Genomic DNA, 21,667 nt, shown 5'->3' on the forward strand with positions numbered 1-21,667 from the left:
GTCTTCCGTGTGGCCCATCAAGAATTTGCTGGGGCAAAACGTGCGGCCGCACTGCTTGCGTACCTAGGGTGTTTGACCTGTGTGCTTGCGGTAGTGCCTTTTCAACCATCCGGGCACGGCAAACGTTGCACCGCAGCGGGCGCACTCATATGGCTACGGGCCCGTGGGAAGGTTCGCATGCTCACGGAAATAATACAGACTGGTATACAACCCCCGCAGATCAGGGGTTTTCCCCCCTTTCGCGTGAGAATAAAAAGAAAAGCTTTTTATTTTCGGGATCGCTCATGATTATTTGAGGACAATGAAAAAAAATGAAAAAGTAGGCTGACGTGAAAAGTGTTTAATCGGGTGAACTGTGCCTGTATTTAAAAGAAGTGTCATACGAAATTTGATGGCGAAGAAGAGTGACTCCTTTCTGCTATAACTTCTGCTTCCTATTATGGAGCAGCGACGAAGTACATCAGCCATATCAAGAATAAAACGACACACTTGTTATTTTCGAACTTTTCATTTTAATATCACGATGAAGTGAGTATACAGCATGGGCGAAAAAATGCTGAAAGGAGTGGGGAGGGGGGAAGCAGCACTCAGAAAATGTCGGGGGGTGTTCCGACACCCCCCTGGCTACGCCCCTGATGTCCACTGAGAATGAGAGCACTGCCACGTCTTTCCTTTTTCCATTAACCAATGTTCCACTTCATATTGGCCTGAAGCGATAAATTTCCGGGTTCTAATGTCAAGTAGGCTACTTTTACTGAAAACTGAGCTTTTATACGCTAGAAAAGGACAAAAAAAAGGACAGACAAACTGCGCTGCCGCCTGGACATTTCTAATTTCAAATGCACTTTATTTCTCGTATACATACGCAGCAAGAGAGTTCAAAACTCGGGTGCCGAACCCTGAGGTCAGGCTGCGCAGCCATTCACTGGCGAGCACTGGCCACGGAGCCCTCGCTGCTCGTATCAGGAATCTGTATCGAGTGGGAGAAAAAAAAACAACACTTTTAAGTCACATTTTCTCAGCAATAAATGCATTTTTCTTCCCGCCGAAGAAACATCAAGGTAGCCACAAGGGACCAAAGAGCAGATTATCACCGAGAACCCCTCAGTGCTTCCTTCGATGTCTACACGCTTGAAAGCTGCGAGTAAAGTGGGGCACCCCTGGATACCCAGAAATTCTGGATAAAAGCATTTTAATAGAAGGCAAATTCCGGATAAAAGCATAAAAGGAGTGTGCTCAGGAGGAGACCATTCGCATTAACACAGCTGGGTCTAGGCATATGTTGAAGTTTTTCTCTTTACACTCTCGAACGCGAGGAGTCAGTCTCCTCTCACATTGTACCACTGAAGCAGCAGCAAGCCACTTAAATGCGAGGTTAACAACTAATCAACTTTTCTCGCCTTTCAGTAATGTTCTCGAGTGCATAGAGTGCTGCACCCACAAAAAAAGTATTCAGTATACGAGTGCACAGGACACTCTCCTTTACGAGCGTTACAAACTCGTGCCCAATCGGCGTCATGGATTCACTTGGGATCGTGGGATCCTTCAACATCACTTCATGGACTTATTTGATCTGACAGGCCCACACTCTGCCGGGCTGAACAGGACTGAGATCACCATCTGAATATGAGCCCAGACTCACGACTCACATCATGATCTGAATGTGAGCCCGAAATCACGACTGAGATCGTGAGCTGAATGTGAGTCCGGGCTCACTCACGACTCAGATCATGATCTGAAATGAGCCTAAAGAATCATCCAGCCCGCTCTCGCATAACTTAGTCCAATGCGCTGTACGTAAGCTTGCCCTTGGAAAACTGCACTTACCACGGTCGTATGCCACCGGTATCGCGACTATGATTGATAAAAAAGCAGCAAATATTCCAACCAGCTGGGGCGAGGTTGCCGTCTCTTGTTAATGCAGCAGCACCAAGCACGAAACACGACACTGGGACAGGCGCAACAGAAGTAATAAAGGAATGAACGACATAGGCAAAGCTGCGCTGTCAACTGAATTATTTATTGGAAATTCCGGGCGCTTTATTTCATTGCTAATATATCATTCTTTTATCTTCCTAGGGCTTCGTGCAAGTCAAGAGAGGCCTTACAAGGCCACTCACGGTGTGCTCACACACTGCTCTCATCATGTTTGACGAATCGCCCATGCTTCGAGGATCTCCTGAGTAAGCTTATCGACATTGCTTTCAAGACTTGCGCTGCTTGTAATTCGGGGGTGCACGGGTGCACTACTTGGTTCTCTTCGCCCCCCTTTTTTTTCATTTTGCACTCTTAGAATGCAGCAGGGCTAGATATCGCTGCCAGGGCAGCTAGAGAGCGCTGATGCATGCTCTTTTGTCCGATCGCTCAGGCATAGTCTATATTTGGCCCATGTGTTGTTTTCTACAGGACAGGGTGATGGTATGCACCACTCCTTGAAGGCATTAATTGTACCTTGTTAGGTGTGTGGCCTGGCATTTTGGTTTCTTCGTTGGTCTGCTGACTCAAGCACACATGCCTTTCTGCGGGTCACCACGGTGGCTCAGTGGTTATGGTGCTTGGCTGCTGACCCGAAAAACACGTGTTCTATCCCAGTCTCAGCAGTCGCATTTCGATGAAGGCATAATTCCAGAGGCCTGTGTACTGTGCGATGTCAGTGCATGTTAAAGAGCACAGGTGGTCGAGATTATTCTCAGCCTGAGTTACTTTGGGATGTAAAACGCCATAAAACAAAAAAAAAAACATGATTTTTGCCTCGTTAGGTGCTCAGAATTCTATTCGTATGCCACACGCATCTTGCCGATCCTCATAAGGTTGTAGGTCAGTCCGTCAGTGTACGGAATTTGAGCGATTTTCTTTCTTTTTTCCATCCGCTCCTTCACCTTTATTTTTGCTTTCTTGGTCTCCTTTTATCTCCTCCTGTACAAGGCTGCACTCCAAAGCCTACCTAATGTGAAAAACAATATGTAGGCCAAACAGGAAGATGCCTGAACGATGGGAGAAGACAGCATGCATCATCACCATCAGGTTGCACTGGCAGCAATCTTGCGTTGCCTTGTAAAGGATACAAAATGAACAAGAAAGGCAAAAAGAACCAAATATGTACGTGTACCCTTCAACTGCATGAAGTGAAAGCCCTGAAAAGGATGATGGTAAGCTAACTTGGGAGATTCTTGCAGCAAGGGTGATTGTCGAACAGGAGAGTAAGTGTTGTAGTCGTTGATTGGGTTGCTTAGAATGCACCGTGTGGAACGTAGTGGTGCCAAACTTTCGGGAAATTTAAACTATCGATAGTGTAAAAAAACTATCAACAGTTCTACTATCGATAGACTATCAATAGTTTTATCGATAGTACTATCGATAGTATTCCTATCGATACTAATTGCTATTGATAGATAGTATTACTACCGATAGTACCGCTCTCGATAGCAAGACTATCGATAGTGAGAATGTCGATAGTAAGACTATCGATAGTAACACTGTTGTTGATTGGCCAGCGATATAGCCAAAACATTTGTGGAACCAGATTGGGTTCGCGGTCTTATGAGGCTTAACGTCCCTAAGAGATTCAAGCTATGAGGGAAGCCGTACTGGAGGTCTCCAGATAAATTTAGACCAGCTGTGGTTCTTTTGCCTTTCGTCTCCATCTAAATAGAGCCGCCGTGGCCCGGGACCGAACCCGAAGTCTGTCTAGTTAGCAGCCGAGTACCATTAACCCCGTGCCACCACGGCAGCATTTGCGATAACTGACTACCAGCAATATACTCAATTCAGGCATTTATGAAATACCTTGTGGACGAATGAATTATCTAATTCCACAGTAAAGGTCATCGATACATTCATGCCCAAAAGTAAAGCTTTTCTCAAGTTGCGCGACTTTGAGCTGACCGATTTTTGTTACATTTCGTCGATGTTGCAAGCGTGGCAGTGGTTTATCGCTCAAACCTCGGAAGTATTTCCAATAGAATACTATATAGATGAGAAGGACATCTGGATACTAACTAGCTAGATAAGACAAATTATAAGCACAAAATGGAGGAAGTTCAACATAAATATAACTATTTATGTATCACATCGTAACGAAGGCAATCTACAACATGATGGCTAGAACAAGAAGAACGAACGTTAATTGCTGTACATCTCATTAATTGTAGGCTAGTGATAGCATGACATATGCACTGCGCATGTCGGTGCCCTTTCCTTCTGTACGGCGACCTGTATACAAGTTAACCAATTTTAAAGATAACTGGGGGAGTTGTGAGATCATATTAGAGTTAAAATGTTGACTTGCATCGACAGAATACCAGCTCCTGATTACAAAAACGCCATTCATACTGACAACAAAGCTCTTGTAAGTAGAAAAGAGCAAGAACCAAAATACAGGTATCGCCGCCACAGGCCAAACTGCAAGTACAAGCTTCATGACGTCATAGGACAAAACAGTGTTGCTAGAACCAATAGTTCTAGCAACACTAGGACACAAGAAACTACGAATCACTGAGGCGCAGCAAATGCATGCGCAAATCTCCTTGACGTCGCCAGATGGTGCCACGTACCCGACAGCTACGCGTGCTCCTGCAGCGCCGGGACCAATCAGCGCCTGCTCACAGCGGTATGGGGGCTCCCGGTATTCCGCTAACGGTAACAAGGTACACGGTATGCTAAAGGCGTCTATTTGCGAGAACTTCGTTGACGACTTCGAGAACGGGATCCATTGTAACGCTGCCAAAACGCCGGTGCAAACGTAAACGAAGCGACGGCCACAATAGCCGATAGATGCCTTCAACGTGCGGCCGGCGGTAGCTTTCTTTTCGGCTGCTGCTGGGCCGCACTGCTGGCCGCCAGAAATCACGGAGTCTGCGTTACGTCATGTTTCACGTCACTTAGTCCTGTGTCGTCATAGGAGAATCCCAAGTTTGAATCGGTGAAGAAAGGCCGCGGATCTTTTTTCCCAAACTGTCAATGTGGCTGATGGCATTTGCCGTGTTAAGTGGGTTGAGAACAAGACCATTACATTCGCTTCTTCACACATTGGTGAGGAGCCAGTAGGAGAATGTAAAAGATGGTGCAAAAAGGAGTGACTCTATAAGGATGCACCTCAGCCGGCTCTCGGTGAAGAGCAGAATAAGAACATGGGAGGCGTTGACCTCTGCGATAGAATTGTCAGTCTCTACCCAAGCAAGGCAAGGACAACGCGCTGGACTGTTCGTTCTCTGTTTTCTTGCGGACGTGGCGGTAGTTAATGCATAGTTGCAGTGTAAAGAAGACTGTCAGCTCCTAGGAGTTGCTAGCAAGAACACACACAGTCTATTGGACTTCAAACTGGTCATTGCTAACGATTTGCTGAGAGCAGAATTGGATGTGGGCGGTGACGACGATGAGCCGCCACCGAAGCGCCCTGCCAGTAAAACAACACCATTACCTCCCGTCTCCTTCCGGACAGCCGGGGCAGCACACATGCCCGAACTTTCATCGCAGAAGTCCGTATCAAGATGCCGTAACTCCTCGTGTACTGACGCACGAAGTTTCGTTGCACTCACACCTAGAGGTAACACCGAAGGGCACAAGAAAAGCCTTTTATGCTCATTACCCATAATCTCTTTCAAATTGTTTTTTTTTTCATCCACTGAATTCCAATGTGCTTGCGCATGCTTTGGTAAGCAAACCAAAAATAGTTCATCAATAAAACTCTTTTAGCGTGATAAGATAGCCTCAGTGGTCTAATGAATGAGTTTTCTTGATCTGCATGCAAAAATTCGTCCCTGCATATGCCAGACACAACTCGCACGACTCACCTGCAGTGGCACGGCGTTGTCGCTGCACTCGTCCGCAGTGACTGAACGCCGCAGATACGCCATCCGTTCCATGTGGACCCAGCAGCGGTCGCTGTAGTGCCCTGTTCTTTCTCTTTGAAGCTCGGTTGCATATCGCTTGCGCAAGTCCGCCATTTTTTCTTTCAGGTCAGTCACTGCAGGAAGGCAGTTGAAGCTTTTACGCGCGTGAGATGGCGGCAAATATCATTATTCGAATTCTCACTCCTTAGCACTCTTTTCTCTATTGTGGTTGCTTACATATCACGACCTAATACGTCACGTCGACTGACAAATTTGCCCCAATCTAGAAACACTAAAAACAAAAACAACAAGGAAAACAGCTTCCGTAGGGCTGCTGAGTTACATCGTTATACACCAACATAACGTAACGTATACACCAACGCAACGTTACATCGTTATACACCGGAATACAATACTCTCGCACAGGGCCCGGTTGGAACATACTCTCAAACCCAGACATCAGGGTTCATTTTTTGCCGGGCTGCCAAAACGCTACCAAGTGCGTATGAGCCATGCACAAAAAGTGGCCTTTATAACCTCTAAGAGGGCTTAAACAGGTGTCTGTCTTCCTCCTGCAAGTAACAGTAGAGGAAAAGAAGCAGCTATGTTGTGGAGCGCTGTGTGCGATGTGCGCGACGTGTGTCGAGAGCTCCGTCGCTTCTGAGTCTTCATTCTGTATCGCTTCCAATCAGGCTTTAAAAATGCCGAACTGCGTGGAATATGGATTGTTGTGGTACGTAGAACGAAATACGAGGCAAGTACGAAAACAAGTGCTGGGTTTGAAACGGTATACCTAACTGCGTGGCCATCGCAGTGTGTTCAGCATTCAGTGACTGTGTTATGGGAACATGGAGGTGTGCTCGATGTACTCGGGACGGGGTAAATAAATGTCTCCTTTGTGAATTTGGAAGCCTGTTTCCAGAGTGCCAGCTGCTCTGCCGCTCTCCTCGCTCGTTGGAGCCTTATGCTTTCGCGAAGCTCGAACCCACGGTGGTTGATGGCCCGTGTACCCATCGCAGTAACCACAACACCGACCAAGTAAGTGAAACCCTAGCTGTTCCACTGTAGATGCTCGGCCACTCAAAAAGGACAAGTGCAGCCCGACATGCTACAGCGTTGGTTTCCTGTGTTTACACGTTAGCGGCATCGGTCTATGTGGTCGCGCTGAAATGGCGCGGTGGCTAGCCGTATGACTGGCAGATGCCAGTGAATTTGGTAGAGTGGAGCGATCCGCCATGAGCCCATTTTGGGTCATTAGAACTGGCTCGCATTTGTAGCTCGAGTGCTCAAGTGGCATATAAGTGGGTTACACTTCGTCAGGGTTTCTGATATCGCAGCTACGCAAGTTCATAATTCATGACTCGCAACAAGTGCCAGCCTCGGAGGGTTTGAAATAGTGGCGTCACAAAACCATATCAGACCTGCTATCTGTATGCGTATTCCAACAAAGGGCAGGCATGCAGATCAACAGTATTGTTGAACCCTGCCTCATCGTCTGGTTTTATTTTATCGGGTTTAACGTCTCTCAGAGCGACTCGGGCTGTGAGGGACGCCTCATTGTTACGCGGACGCATTTGCCTAGGTGGTGGGTAAGGGGCCTTCAAAACTCATCGCCAAGGGAATGAACGGCTTCGCTGAATGTTGCGGGATAATAAACTCGATCACTTCAAATTATGTCTTCAATTACGGCTTCCTGCAGCGCTGCCATAGTGCCGTTTAGCTGCTGCTCCCGTGTGTGCTCTGTGTCGTGTCGCTTCGCGTGGCAGCCCAGAAGTCTGCGTTCAACACAGCACTTCCAAAATGGCGGCAGTCAAATTTCTTTCGTCTTCCGGTCTATATACGAGGAAGAATATTGTTGTTGTGTTGAATTTATTGGCGCATAAGCAGCTAAGGCTATCATGCGCCAAGAACAAGGAAAAATTGGCTTGGTCAGAGTTTGAAAACAAAGTGGATAAAAACGGTGGTGTAAAGGGCCTAAAAGTCATTTTTACTAACTAGCTGATGAAAGACAAGAATTTTAAAAATGTCTGAGAGCAGAAACTTTTAAAGGTTGGGTCGCCTCTGCAGACATCCTTGGCTCGGCAAGGATTTCGAGGCTCCCAACAGCTCAGATAAAGACCTCAGCCTCCTTCTCGTGATTGAGAAAGTGGCTGAGGTGTATAACTGTATGTAGTGAAGCACAGGGTGAGTAAATTAGAGTTTGTGAAGAATACTGGCTTCCCTTAAAAAGCTAAAAACACAGGGTATACTGACAAGTGCATCTTTGCCTAAAATCAATGCTGGATGAAAAGGAATCTGTTCTTTGTAAAAGGTAGTAAAATGTTTTTTCCTTATAGATTCAAGTTCCTTACATGAGAATATGTGGGTTACTGTTAGTTCATCCCCGCACTTTTCACAAACAGGTTTGTCTTCTTTTGTAAGTAGGAAGTTGTGTGTGAGATGTGTGTGTCCAATACGGAGACGGCATAAAATAACTTCGATGAATCGTTTTTGGTGTGAGCATGATTTCCATTCGCCTAGGATGGGTTTTACTAAATGTAGCTTATTATTTCTTTCAATATTCCATTGCGACTGCCATTTATTTCTTAGCTTGCACTGTACCAACTTCATACAATCATTGTAGGGGATGTTCACTTTCTTGATTTCTTTGTTCCGAGCTTTTCCAGCACATTCATCCGCCTTCTCATTGCCAGTGATTCCAATGTGGCTGGGAACCCAGCAAAATTTTATGTCTTGTCCCTGTATTGTGGCGCTCGTTATGCTGTGTATGATATCCCCGATTAGTGGTGTCACTGCATTGCTATGGTGAAGTGAGGTTAGTATGCTCAGAGAATCAGTGTAAATGATACTGTTCTGAATGTTCTCATTTATTATTTTTTCTACAGCCACCAAGACTGTGTAACACTCGGCGGTGAAAATGGATGTACACTCAGGTAGCCGTACTATTTTTTCCCAATTATTCTGAACTACAGCACTTCCCACGTAGTGTGCCGATTTTGATCCATCGGTATAAAATGCTTCGTATTCTCCGTATTTTTCGTTGAGTGCTAAATATTCCTGTAATATCTGTTCATGTGGAGTATGTTTTTTCTGAAATTGTGTTAATGTGAAGTCGCACACAGATGGTAGGCAGTACCAAGGCGGGAGTGGATCACGTTGGCGGGCAATATTAGGCAATGGGTCCATTATATCTAGTTCTTGGCATTTCTCTTCAAAGCGGAGAAGGAGTGGTCTGATTGCTAGAGGTTTGTTGGTAAATAGTGTTCGAGATGGACACTTTGTAACGAGTGGGTAACAGATGTGTTTAGGCTGGGAACGGATCTTTAAAATGTATGAGCATGTGAGCGTTGTTCTTCTGTCTGCAAGTGGTGGTTCATTGGTTTCTACGTACAGGCTTTTTATTGGTGACGTCCTGTATGCACCAGTTGAAAGGCGCAATCCAGAATTGTGCACAGGATCCAGTCGCTTCAAGTACGATGGCCTTGCTGATCCATACACTATGCAACCATAATCTAAAACGGAACGTACTACAGAGCGATAAATGTGTAGAAGACATACCCGATCAGAACCCCAGTGTTTGCGTGATAGGACTTTCAGTATGTTCAGTGCTAGCGACGCCTTCTTTTTCAGTGCGTTTATGTGAGGCAGGAAAGTTAGTTTTTTGTCGAAGGTGATGCCTAGAAATTTGTGTTCGTTTTTGAAAGGCAGCTCGGTTTGGTTGAGGTGTAATGTTGGATTTGTGTGCAAGCCTCGTTTGAGTGAAAAAAGTAAGGCCACCGTTTTCTGTGTTGAGAACTGGAAACCATTCTTGTCTGCCCATGCTGCCATTTTGTTGATTGTAAGTTGTACTTGTCGTTCGCATGTGGATATATTGGAAGATGTACATGCTATCTGAAGATCATCAACATACATTGAATACATAATGGACCTTGGGATTATTTTTCTAATAGAATTCATTTTTACAACGAAGAGAGTTGTGCTTAAAATGCACCCTTGAGGAACTCCATTTTCCTGAATAAAATCCCTCGAAAGGGTCGAGCCTAGGCGGACATTAAATGAGCGGTTAGACAAAAAGTCTTTAATGGAGTTGAGCATTCTGCCACGGATGCCGAGCTCAGCTAAGTCCTGGAGAATCCCGAACCTCCAGGTTGTATCATATGCTTTTTCTAAATCAAAAAAGACGCTAAGACAGTGTTGTTTGTGTATAAAAGCTTCTCTGACAGTATTTTCAAGGCGGACTAAGTGATCTGTAGTGGAGCATCCTTTTTTAAATCCACACTGATGGATATCAAGCAGTTCACAGGATTGAAGAACAAAGGTTAGTCTTATATTTAGGACACTTTCGAAGGATTTGGCGAGGCAACTGGTTAAGGCTATGGGGTCTATAACTGCTAGGAGAGGTTGGGGGTTTACCAGGTTTGAGAAACGGTACAATAATAGCTTTCTTCCAGGCTACAGGTATTTTCCCTGACATCCAAACCGTGTTGAAGAATCTTAAAAGTGCTGCTATGGCAGGCTCAGAAAGATGTGCAAGCATTTCATAATGTATATGGTCGGGTCCTGGAGCAGTTTTTTTTCCGGCAGACAGTACTCTGTTGATTTCTTGGCGGGTAATTAGACTATTGTATTTTTCATTTGCACCTCCAGTTGTTGGCAGCCGCTGTTTTTCAGCTGTATTTTTGTATTTTAAAAAGGACTGCGTGTAGTGTGATGAACTTGAAACTGCAGTGAAATGTTCCCCCAATATGTCTGCCTGTTCCTGTATGCTTGTTTGTGTGCCAGGTGTTGTTAAAAGCGGAATTGTGAATGGTGAAAAGCTACTGTTTAATTTGCGAACCTGCTCCCACATTTTTTTAGATGTCATCTGACTGTTAATGGATGAAACATAACTCTGCCATGATGCTTTCTCGGCACCCCGACGGACGTACCGAGCTTTGGCTCTTGCCTTCTTAAAATTAACGAGATTTTCATGTGTCGGGTACCGGCGAAAGTTACCCCAAGCTCTGTTTTGTAGTTTTTTTGCTTCCTTGCACTCTTTCGTCCACCATATTTTATGACTTTGTTGCACCACTCCTGACGACTGTGGAATAGCTGTGAGTGCGGCAGTTATGATACAATTAGTGAACTTTTCATTTATCTGGTCGATGGAGAGATTATCTAAAAGTATATTTTCTAAATTTGCCTTTGCTCTAAAAAGTGACCAGTCGGCGAGGTGAAGCTTCCAGCGCCGTGGCCTTGTGGGGATTATTTCCGGTGGGGATGTTAAAGTGATTAGTATAGGGAGGTGGTCACTGCCATATGGGTTGTCAATGACATCCCATTTAAAATCATTAAAAACAGAAGGTGAGCTAAAAGACAAATCTAAAAAGGTCATTTTCCCCGAGGCAGGGGAGCAGTAGGTGGCTTTTCCTGTATTTAAAAGACATACATTGTTTGTGAGGATAAAATCTTCGATTATTTGACCCCTAGAGTCAAAAAGGGGAGTGAGCGTTAAAGTCCCCAACTACTAGATACGGTTCTGGAAGTTCATTGATAAGTTCTTGTAAATCGTGGACTGTTAATGTAGAATGTGGAGGAATATATACAGAACAAAGAGAAATTGTTTTATGGCTGACGACACTGACCGCAACGGCTTCAAGTTTTGTTTTGAGTTTTATTTCTCGAGCAGGAACGCCGCTTTGTACGATAATCGCGACGCCTCCAGAGAGTCTATTTGCCTGCTCACGATCGCGTCTAAAAGTTTTATAATGCTTCAGGATGTTCATATGTTGTGGACCTAGATTGGTTTCCTGGAGACATAAGGCTACGGGTGACATTGACCCTAAAATGTTTTTTATGTCATCGTAATTTCTCAATATTCCTCTACAGTTCCACTGAACTAGAAAAGCCATGTTTTATGTTTTGGGGTAGGCGCAACGAGAGGTTTACTTATGTTCTGGGGCCGTTATGGTAGCCCTGCCTTTTTTTCGCTCAAGAGAGCTGTTCCGCCGCTGTAAAGCAGACGGGCTGGGAGTTTGGTCCATCACCTCGGAAGAGGTGCTGGACGACCGCGAAGAAGCCGCGGGTGTGTGGGTGTCAGGCCTCCCCCGACGGGGGGAAGTCCTGCGGGATGCTGACCTGTGGGCCGGCACTCCCTGGCTTGTAGTTAGCGCAAAGAGACGAGGACACAGAAAGACGGACAACACACGGCGCCGTGTGTTGTCAGTTGGCAGAGCAGCTTTCGCTGGCTCAGCCTGGGGCGTGGATGGCACTGCCACAGGCGCGGTGGAAGTGGCCGCGGCAGGTGCCGGAGCGCTGTGTGGTGCTACGCCCCCGCGCACCACATCAGCGAAGTTTGGTTTTGCTGTGAAGGAGAATGAATGAATTGGTAAGCGCAAAACGCCTCCTCGCTTCTTTGAATGAAATGTTTTCCTTAGTCTTAATGGTGCAGATTTCTTTTTCCTTTTTCCAGGACGGACACGCCCTGGAGTATGCAGCGTGATCTCCTTCACAATTCGCGCAGCGTAGAGCTGCGTCGCATTCCTGAGACTGGTGGTCCTTTGATGCGCATTTCGCGCAGGTTTTGCGGCCGCGGCAGCTCTGTGAGCCATGGCCAAACTTCTGGCAATTGAAACAGCGACGGGGATTGGGTATGTAATGCCTTACGGTGATTTTCAGGTATCCAACATCGATTGTTTCGGGCAAACTGCTGGTGTTAAACGTGAGGACCATGTGTTTGGTGTCTATTTCTTTGTTGTCTTTGCGGATTTTGATTCTGTGCACTTCAATTACATTTTGATCGGAAAGTCCTTCAAGCATTTCGGTTTCTGTTAGATGGATGAAGTCAGCCTCTGAGATTACGCCTTTCACTGTGTTGAGGGATCGGTGGGGAGTTACGGAGACAGAGATGTCCCCTATGGAATCGATGTTTGAGAGTTTTGAGCATTGGATGCTCTCACGGAGTTCGAGGAGTAGGTCGCCACTGGACATTTTGGATACCTTGTAGCCAGGCCCTAAGGTATCTGTTAAACATTTGGTTACAAAGGAATGGGGATATTATTCGAGCTTGCTTTTCGTCACTGTTGCTATGTATCACATGAAACTTTGTGAATGTAGGTTTCTTTTTCGAAAAAAAGTCTGCTGCCTCGTTCCGCACTCTTTTAAGAGAGCGGTTTTGAAAGGGGGGGAGCCATAAAAAATTGATGTTTTTCGGTCATGGTGCCAGCCACCCACCATGGAGTCCAACAAGGGGACGCGACAGGAACTTGAAAGAAAGTCCTGCCCACGCCAGCTGTACACCTTAACTATAACCTAATATGACTCAACACAGGGTAGTTTGGTCACACACGGTTAACCCTCGCCGCCAGGAAAAAGAGGAAAAACCAAGAAGGGAGGAGGATACAGGAGAGTTGTAAGAAAGGAGATAGGAAAGTGAAAGATGGAGAGGAGAACAGGAAAAGGCGACTGCCGATTTCCCCCAGTCGGGGCAGGCCGGAGGTGCCGTCTACAGGAAGCTGGGGCCAAAGTGGTGTGTTGCCTCCGCCGAGGGGCCTTAAAGGTCCAAACGCTCGGCATCGACTCAACCACCAGGATCCCCTTTTCCCCAGACACGGCGATGCCACGCACGGCTAAGCGCGGATGCTCGGGTCCGTGGTGACGCATTGTTCACCATCATCCCCCTGTGGGGATGTCCCTGCGGATGCTCGGGTTAACCCCGTGGTGTCGCCACTCACCAACGTCTGCATGCTGCAGACGCCTCCCTGCGGGGACGAGGAAGAATAAGGAACTATAGTCTGCCAGACTAAATCTATTCCACAGAGGAATTTGAAATTTAGTGCTCCAATGGGACAAATCTGTGGAGCGGTGTTGGGACTATGTGGAAAAAACGTAGAATGGTACGCACATTTGTAATAGCAGGCGCGGTAGCATTATCGGCGCTTATCGTAGTGTGTAAACGAGTAAAACTACAATTTCTGAGCAAGACTAGATAACATTTAAGATAAGAAGAGTCCGCCATGCGTTTCATGCCAAGCAAACGAGCAGAACTGTTCGTGCACAGCTATTTAAACAACCTCAGCGCAGGGCAGTTGTCACAATCGTCGCTCCCGGGGGGACTTAGTGCGTTTGCCAGCGGCTTGGCTCTGCAGAAGGGTTCTATGAGCCGAGAGGGACGTGTATGTTCGACTTACGCACGCTCACAGGCAACAGGGAAGCCGTCGCATTCGGCACTTTTCTCTGCTCCTTTCGTGCCGCAAGCTTACTTCAGTGCCACCATGGGATAATTTGTGTTTAATTATCGAGCCGACTTATAGAGGGCAAGACGGCATGTGCCGCTTTTCACATACGGGAGCACTTGACTGCGGAAAAGAGGACCACATTCATAACATAGGAATAACATGCTTCTAAGTAATAAAGCAGGGGTGCATTGGTTTCACTTTTCTCAACAATCAGAAAATGGGTCACTAAGCTCGCATACTAAGCTGAAGGCTTCGAAAAGAAAACATGGAAAGTGCATTTTATTAGCGTGCACTCGTGTGCACACTATTGAACATTTGACGACTTTGTCAGCTGCTACCTTTTTTACTTCCCACTACGCTGCACGGGCTTGGAGGTAAAAATTCCCCTACATACTTGAGACACATGTGCTTATGTGGCTCCGCTTTGCAAATATGTATAGACCACCTGAGTTTACAACGTATATGTCATGTTTAGGATACCATGGAGATTTGTCATGTCATTAATTTATTATTCCGAAAGCAATAACCAGGTCTAACCGCTCGTCGTGTGGTCCGTGGACCCCCCTGCTCCTCGAGGAGCCGCCGCCGCGCCTATCTGGTGTGACGTCAGCCTCTCCGTTGCCATGGCGACGCGTGACGTCAGCTTGCTCTCTCCACCACAGCCAGGAGGAGCCGGTCGTGCGCGTGCTCCTCGAGGAGTCTCTCCATGGAAGTCACCGACGAAGAGTGTACAGCAATCCACTGAAGATCAAATCACGAGCATGCTTTTCAAGATAGATGCAGACTTGAACAGTTTAACTCGACAGCCAAGCAAGCTAGGAAGAATGCAAGAAAGAGGTTACAAGGTGTCCAAGAAACGGAAGAAGAATGACAAGAACCACTGCGGAAACGACGAGAAGCCGAAGCAGCTAAACAAGCTGTATCGAGTTCAGAAGCTGCGATTAGGCAAGCTAAACGGAATGAAGCCAAGCGGACACAACGTGCCCAGGAAACAGAGGAACAACGAGAAGAACGTCTGCGAAAACGATGAGAATCAGAAGCAGCTAAGCAAGCCACTTCAAGCTCAGAGTGTGAGTCCAGCCGTGCTATACGGAATGAAGCTAGGAGACAGACGTGCCGAGGAAACAGAAAAACAACGGGCCGAACGTCTTGAAAAGCGGAGCAGGGGAGGAAGGAGGAGGAAAGGCTTTTGCAACCAACCAGGTTTAACCAGAGCTAAACCACACCAATTTTTTTATGCATCCTTAGTCACAAAAGAGATTGTTGATGCATTGGTGTGATTCTCAGTTGCGCTTGCATCTTCCACTGTTTGCAATAGGTGTGGTAAAAACACGTGGCCAATAAATAGTAGTGCAATTCTTGTTCTCGAATAAGCTCAACTGATTTATTTTTTTTAAAAATGACACCTATGCAAGCGCTACATTATAAATCCATTTTCATTTGGTTGTATGAAAGGAGGGTAGATAAAAAGGAAATGATTTCTTTTGCTGGACAGTTTGAAAGCTGCTCATTCTTTATTGCCATTATTTAACTAAGGGCCGTGTCTAGAGTGTACCGTCCAATCGTAGCGTATTCAGCATTTAAGTGTTATCTGACAGTGCACGAAGCACACCAAGCGGCAACGTCCAACGTTTCTCAACACCATACTTTCTGAGATCAGGTTGGCTGAGTTAACAGTGTAGCCATCTTCTGTCATGCCAGCGTATAGCTCTAAGCAAAATAATAAAAAAAAGTCTAGAACCGTGTATTAAAGTTCGGAGGGCCTGTTTACTCGCCCTTCACTTCCACTTTCCGTTGTTTTTTATGAATTATCCACCAATAGGAAGTTTGGTCTCATGGTAATCTTCAAGAGAGCTGGGTTTATCTTTCCAGCTATTCCCGCTGCTTTGAATGCGACCAACGTTGGAAGTGACCTTGAGTGCACCTTATGCAAGGTCACTGTCATGCGTAAGCAGCATTATTATGCTGCCTTATGCAAGTGTTTTGAATTACTCACATGAGCATCTGTGGCTGCGACAAAGCGTTCGTTCCCTCGTCCTCTGGGGAGAAAACTTATTTAACCTCATCAAGTAGCAGCTGAGCACGTGGGACAAGGCTCGTGCAATACGGAAGTGAGTTCCAAATGTTGAATCAAAGTGCTAAAATTCTTTATCTGAAAATAGTTCGTTTTGGTGGTGTTATTATCGTAATACGAAAGCCATGCAATTTAAGTGCAGCAGTGTGATCCCGGCTACCACTAAAACCCGGGGTTCTATTTTCAATAGTGTGTGTTCTTTTTTTTTTCATTCTTGTTTTAGTATTCTTGTTCAGAAACTGTTGAAAAGAGATTCCACGGAACCATTATTCTTGTTCAGAAACTGTTGAAAAGAGATTCCACGGAACCATTCACAAATCTGATGGCAAAAACATAACTTGCAGAAATGTGTGTGTGTGGGGGGGGGTCTTGGCAAATAATTTCCTGAAGTTTGATTGCGAAAAACAGGATGGCTGTATTTGACCCAAATTTCGGCTTAAAAGTGCCTTTTTTACGGACACCAGTTTTTTTATTTTTAGAAAGTGTATCTTCATGAGAATACACAGTGAAAGGCCGGAAAGCATCACGCTGGCATGCTAGCTGGTGCATGTTATTCTTGGCTGCCAGTTCAGTTATGGAGTAGCTTGCCTCTCGTTTTGAACTGTGTATGATTAATCTAAGATACAGGAATCCCGCAGGGGCGTCTGCAACATGCAGATGTTGGTGAGTTGCGACACCACGGGTTCCCGAGCATCGGCAGGGACATCCCCGCAGGGGGATGATGGTGAGCGGTGCGTCACCACGGACCCGAGCCCCACGCTTAGCCGGGAAAAGGGGATTCTGGTGGTTGAGCCAATGCAGAGCGTTTGGACTTTTAAGGCCACTCGGCGGAGGCAACACAACAGTTTGGGCCTAGCATACTACATACGGCACCTCCGAATATCTCAACTGGTGGAAGTCGGCTGTTGCCTTTTCCTGACCTCCTCTATATCTTTCACTTTCATATTTCTTTCTCACAGCTATCTACTCTGTCTCCTACACACTTGGTTTTTCCTTTTTTTTCCCTGGCGGCGAGGGTTAACCTTGTGTGGCCAATTAATTACCCTGAGTGGTGTCATATTTGGTTAAAGTCAGGTTGTAGAGTTGACGTGGGCAGGGCTTGCTTGCAAGTTCCTGTCCCGTTCCCTCCTTGGGCTCCACCATGATGGGTGGCTGTGGCCGCAACACATTTTTTATGGCTTCTCTTACTTCAGATATTGATCGCACTCTGAAAAGAGTGCGGACCGAAGTCCTCACAGCCCAGTGCTTCCAAAAAACGAGACAAACATTTCCAAAATGCCACGTCATCCACAGTGGAACTAAAAAACTGCCAGAACAATGTCCCCATTCATGGTGTCGAAATGTCTGACCGATGCCTTGGGCACGGGCTACAAGTTGATGAAAATGCCTTGTGCTGACCTGCTTCTATAAATTAACAACAACAGCCAGTACTTCGAGCTGTCTAGAACAGTTTCAGTAGGGTACGTTCCTGTTTCAGTAACCGCACACTGATCCTTAAAACACCGTCCGTGGCGTAATATCCGAATTTGACTTTCTCGATGTCCTTCGCACCAAAATTAGGAAAGAACACAAATAAATACCAACCAAACATCTCGTCCTCACTTTTAACTTCAGCACACTTCCCAAATACATTGAGTAGGTTACCTGAAAATCAAAGTCTGACACTGACCTGCCCACTCGTCCCCTGTGGATAGCTTCCCCACAACGACTCTCCTTAGCCTAGTTAGTTACCTTAACTAACAAGAAAGGGCACCGGCGTCCCAGCATCGCGAACGCCACGAATGGCGTGATTGCTGAGCGCGTGCGCGGGAAGACGAGCTCTCTTCAGCTAGAGTGTACACTCTACTTCAGCTAAAGATTTCGTCGCATACGGACGTGCCGGCGCGGCTCTGCGCTCTTCGCCAGCGGGGCGAAGCATTTGGGGGAGTACGTTCTCCAACATCTCGTCCTGTCTGGCCACGGAGTATCCCCTGGCCTAGCGTAGTCGAAAAAAAACCCATTGGGTTCCAATTGGAAATTACCAATTGGAGCCAAATGGATATTTCCAAATGCGTCTTCGACATCATTGCAGAATACCAATTTGAAAATACCATTTGGACCACTCCAATTGGCCGACACCAAATGGTCAGCTCCAGTGGGCAGGCACCATGGTCCATCCCAACTGAAATACATCATCTGGTCTGATCGAGTAGACCTCTCTCGGCCTACGTCATCAGCGCACGTGTTTTGGTTGAAACCAACGAGTCAATTCATTTGACATACAGTTGTTTCCAATTCGAATCAAATGGTGTAGAACCAAGCGGATTTTCTCCCAGGAGTCTAGGAGACGTTGTGCGTTTAGTGCTAACATTTTTACTTGGGAACTGAAATTGATCATTCCAAGCATTTAAGGAAGCCTGCAATATCCCACAGAAGGGACACGGACACAGTCATTATGTACATATCCACTAAATATACTTTAGCTCCAACTTATACACCCCATTCATGAGAAGACACTGGTGCTGGAGGGAGTGGCGCTTGTCCGTTAAAGTTATTTCATTGATTCATGCCCGCAGTGATATATAGTTCAAATGAATAAATCAATGCGGTAGATAAAGCAGCTCATATATTTGTACTACGACATCATTACTTCCCAGTTTTGTGTCCATAGAGCAATATTTTGATCCCAATCAAGGCAGTCATTGGCTTTCAGTTGGTTTTTCCCAATTGTAAATTTTCGAATCGTGCATCTTTAACCAATTGCAACATCACCTTCCTGTTGGCTCACTTGCAGTATGCTACGGACTGTTCATTTGGAGCAACTCTATTGCCTGGCTAGCGGACTAGCAACTGGACAGTCTAACCGAATGTGACGATACCAATGCAGTCCCAGGAACCAGTTGGATAATTCAGTTGAAATGGCAGAGCGTACTGCATCCCAACTGGAAGCTGAGAGACCAAATTTGACTAGTCAGTTGAAATGAGTGAAACCAATTGGACTCCCCAGTTGGATTCCTGAGTCCAGTAGGAAGTTCAGAAACCAATTGAACTTGTCCAATTGGAGTTATGGAAACAAGTTAGATTCCCTTGCTGGTATTCTTTAGTCCAAATGGGTCCATTTGGCTTCCAATTGGGTTCATTTGGAAATCTCAATTGGACCCAATGACTTTTTTTTACTGGGGGGTGGGCGAACATTCGCTCGTAACCTAGTTGGTGAGTCGGATGACCTCGATGCCTTCGCGTATTTTGTTGCTAACTGGCGTGATTGTTGTTGTAGCAATAAATGCATCGTTTGTGTTAGCCAGCATATCGTGGCTTTGTTCACTCAGAGCAAGGCCCACCGTAGTCGGCGTGCGCTGAGTTGCTCGCGCGATCACGGCGTGGGGTCCCGGCGCTTTTGAATTGTCAGCCGTAGTTAAAGGGCCACTGACCACCCTCTGGTCGAAAATATTTTCTACCTCTCTGGTAGCGAGGCACCGAACCCGGAAGGCGCGGCCGCTAATATCTTTTTTGAAAAGACTCATTAATAGCGTAATTGCAACCGTCGCAATCAAGCTACCTCGCCATGCTCCTCTCCTTCCGTTCCATCCCCGAGATTTTTCTCTCTCGCGCTTTGTAGAGTAGGTTCTGCAAGGAAAATTCACCCTTCCTCCTCCGATGTTAGCTGGAGACGTGGTGTGTGGTGGAGTACGCCACATGGCTACGTCATGGCCCCGCCTTGAAAAGAATTCTTTTCTTGCTTTTTGCTACCCGGGATATTTAAGTGGCGGAAGTCTTCCAACACCCTCTCTATTTTGATCCCTGGGTCTCCTCGGGATGTTTCGTCGCGATCTTTTTTTTTCTTTGTCCGTCCTCGCCGCAGCCTCCTTCAGCTGGAGTGAATGAGTGTCTCCCGCAAACCACCACATTCGTGACCGTTGTGTCTGGAAGGCCGATGCGGTGGAGCCAGACACGACTTGGCAATCTGTGCAGGATTGTGGTTCGACTCCAGTGGCTGTGTGCGCCTCCAACAACGAAACAGCGTCGTTGCATTTTCTCTGCACACTGAACGATCGAGAGACACAATCGGCTTGACCACCTCAACTTGCTAGCGAGCGCATCTTTTCATATATTTGTTTCTGTCAGTGACGTCCCCAGTTAGCGGGCCTCCTTTTCATGCATGGATGTTTTTTTTTTTATGCCTCCCCATTTTTTTACGACCGGAGGAGCGGGAGTCGCTTTTTGTTCAAAGCGCACGGCGAAGAGCGCGCACCCGGGAAACGTCCGGCATTTCTTGGAAATGCACATTTGCGCTTCTCTGTGCGAATTTGAGTTCTACGCGTCTGTGTCTCTTTTCTGTTCCTAAGTTTTTGTCTTTCAACGGAGCCGAGAGACAACAGGACAGTGGCAGTGTAAGCACTATTGGACAAGCTAGAAGAGTGTACGTGTGGAGCGGTCGAGTGTGCAAGCGAGGGAAAGGCTCTACAACACACGACACTCGTAAGCTCGTAATTAGACTGTCATCTGAACTGAAGTTTCTGAACTCGCAAAAAAAAAACGGAAAATACGCATATAAGACTCACCCTTGTATAGGACGCACCAGCAAGATTTTTGAAAAAAAAACCGGGTCTTATACACCCGAAAGTATGGTATATATTGCCACACTTATTTTGAACTTTCTACTGGCGCCACCGTGCGGTATGGTTTCATCCTGTGCCCCGCGCCGGACTTCGTCGCCTTCTGCACGGCTCGAGGGTTGATCGACTGTGCTCTGCTCAGTGCTCTTGCCAATTACTGCTCTGTCAGTAGAACGCACTGCCGCTGGCCGGTGACATTTTGGTAGAGGTGCTGTGTATCGATCCATGTACGAAGATCCATTCCCGCATAGGACTGCCAGACGATCACCCACCCGTCACGAAGGCAAACATGTGGCGCACACCGAACAACAGGCCCCTGTGCTTTCACTGCGGCGAAGCAGGCCAAAGCCGTCGTCACTGCCTGTACCGATAGATTGGCCTGCGCGGCTTTTCGCCAGACCCACCCCGGCCACGCTATGGTGAACGGCCCCGCGACACCGATCAGTACCTGGCGGTCAACGTCCCGCCTGCGCCCACTGCCCAACGTGAGTCCAGGTCATCGTTGCCTCGACGGTTGTCTTCACCAACCCGCCAGTCCCACCAGAGTTCAAGGTGCTCCCCTTTGGCCTGTGTACCGTACCACTCCTGCAACATTTCAATGAATGATGGACACTGTTCTCGTTGGCCTCAAATGGCAGTCGTGCCACGTGGTCAAATGACGTGCTCATTTTCGCCGCGACCTACGAAGAACATATCAAACGCTTGAGTGTAGTGTTGGCGGCAAAAATGCCACTTCACGTACCAACGGCTGAAGGTTTTGGGCCATGTTGTGACCCCTTAAGGTGCCCTGACCCTGACAAGACGGCCGCTGTAGCTGCGTTCCCGACCACCTCTGCTTCGACGAGCTCTGAAAACGCCTGCAAACAACGCCCATTCTTGCCCATTTTGACGCAGAGGCGGACACGGAACTTCACACCGATGCCAGCAACATCGGCCTCAGTGCAGTCCTTG

At 46.7% G+C, this 21,667-nt stretch overlaps 1 protein-coding gene across 4 annotated transcripts in view; it reads right to left on the bottom strand.

Annotated features, from left to right (window-relative positions):
- Positions 1-822: 822 nt before the first annotated feature.
- Positions 823-21,667, bottom strand: part of LOC149347109 (uncharacterized) — a 71,309-nt gene continuing 50,464 nt past the window's right edge. For 2 of the 4 annotated variants that reach the window (XM_089586873.1, XM_089586874.1), the window contains 3 exons: positions 14,585-14,788; positions 5,793-5,965; positions 823-970 (listed from right to left, as the gene is read on the bottom strand). In XM_089586873.1, coding sequence (XP_089442999.1) covers positions 923-970; positions 5,793-5,965; positions 14,585-14,672 — 309 coding nt within the window. In that variant the 5' untranslated portion in view covers positions 14,673-14,788 and the 3' untranslated portion in view covers positions 823-922. The remainder of the gene's footprint in view (positions 971-5,792; positions 5,966-14,584; positions 14,789-21,667) is intronic. The other 2 variants (XR_016292498.1, XR_016292497.1) reach the window with 1 other exon arrangement.

The sequence above is a fragment of the Amblyomma mixtum genome, chromosome 4 (assembly GCF_055824585.1).
Source record: "Amblyomma mixtum isolate Tamu chromosome 4, ASM5582458v1, whole genome shotgun sequence".
Classification (NCBI taxonomy): domain Eukaryota; kingdom Metazoa; phylum Arthropoda; class Arachnida; order Ixodida; family Ixodidae; genus Amblyomma; species Amblyomma mixtum.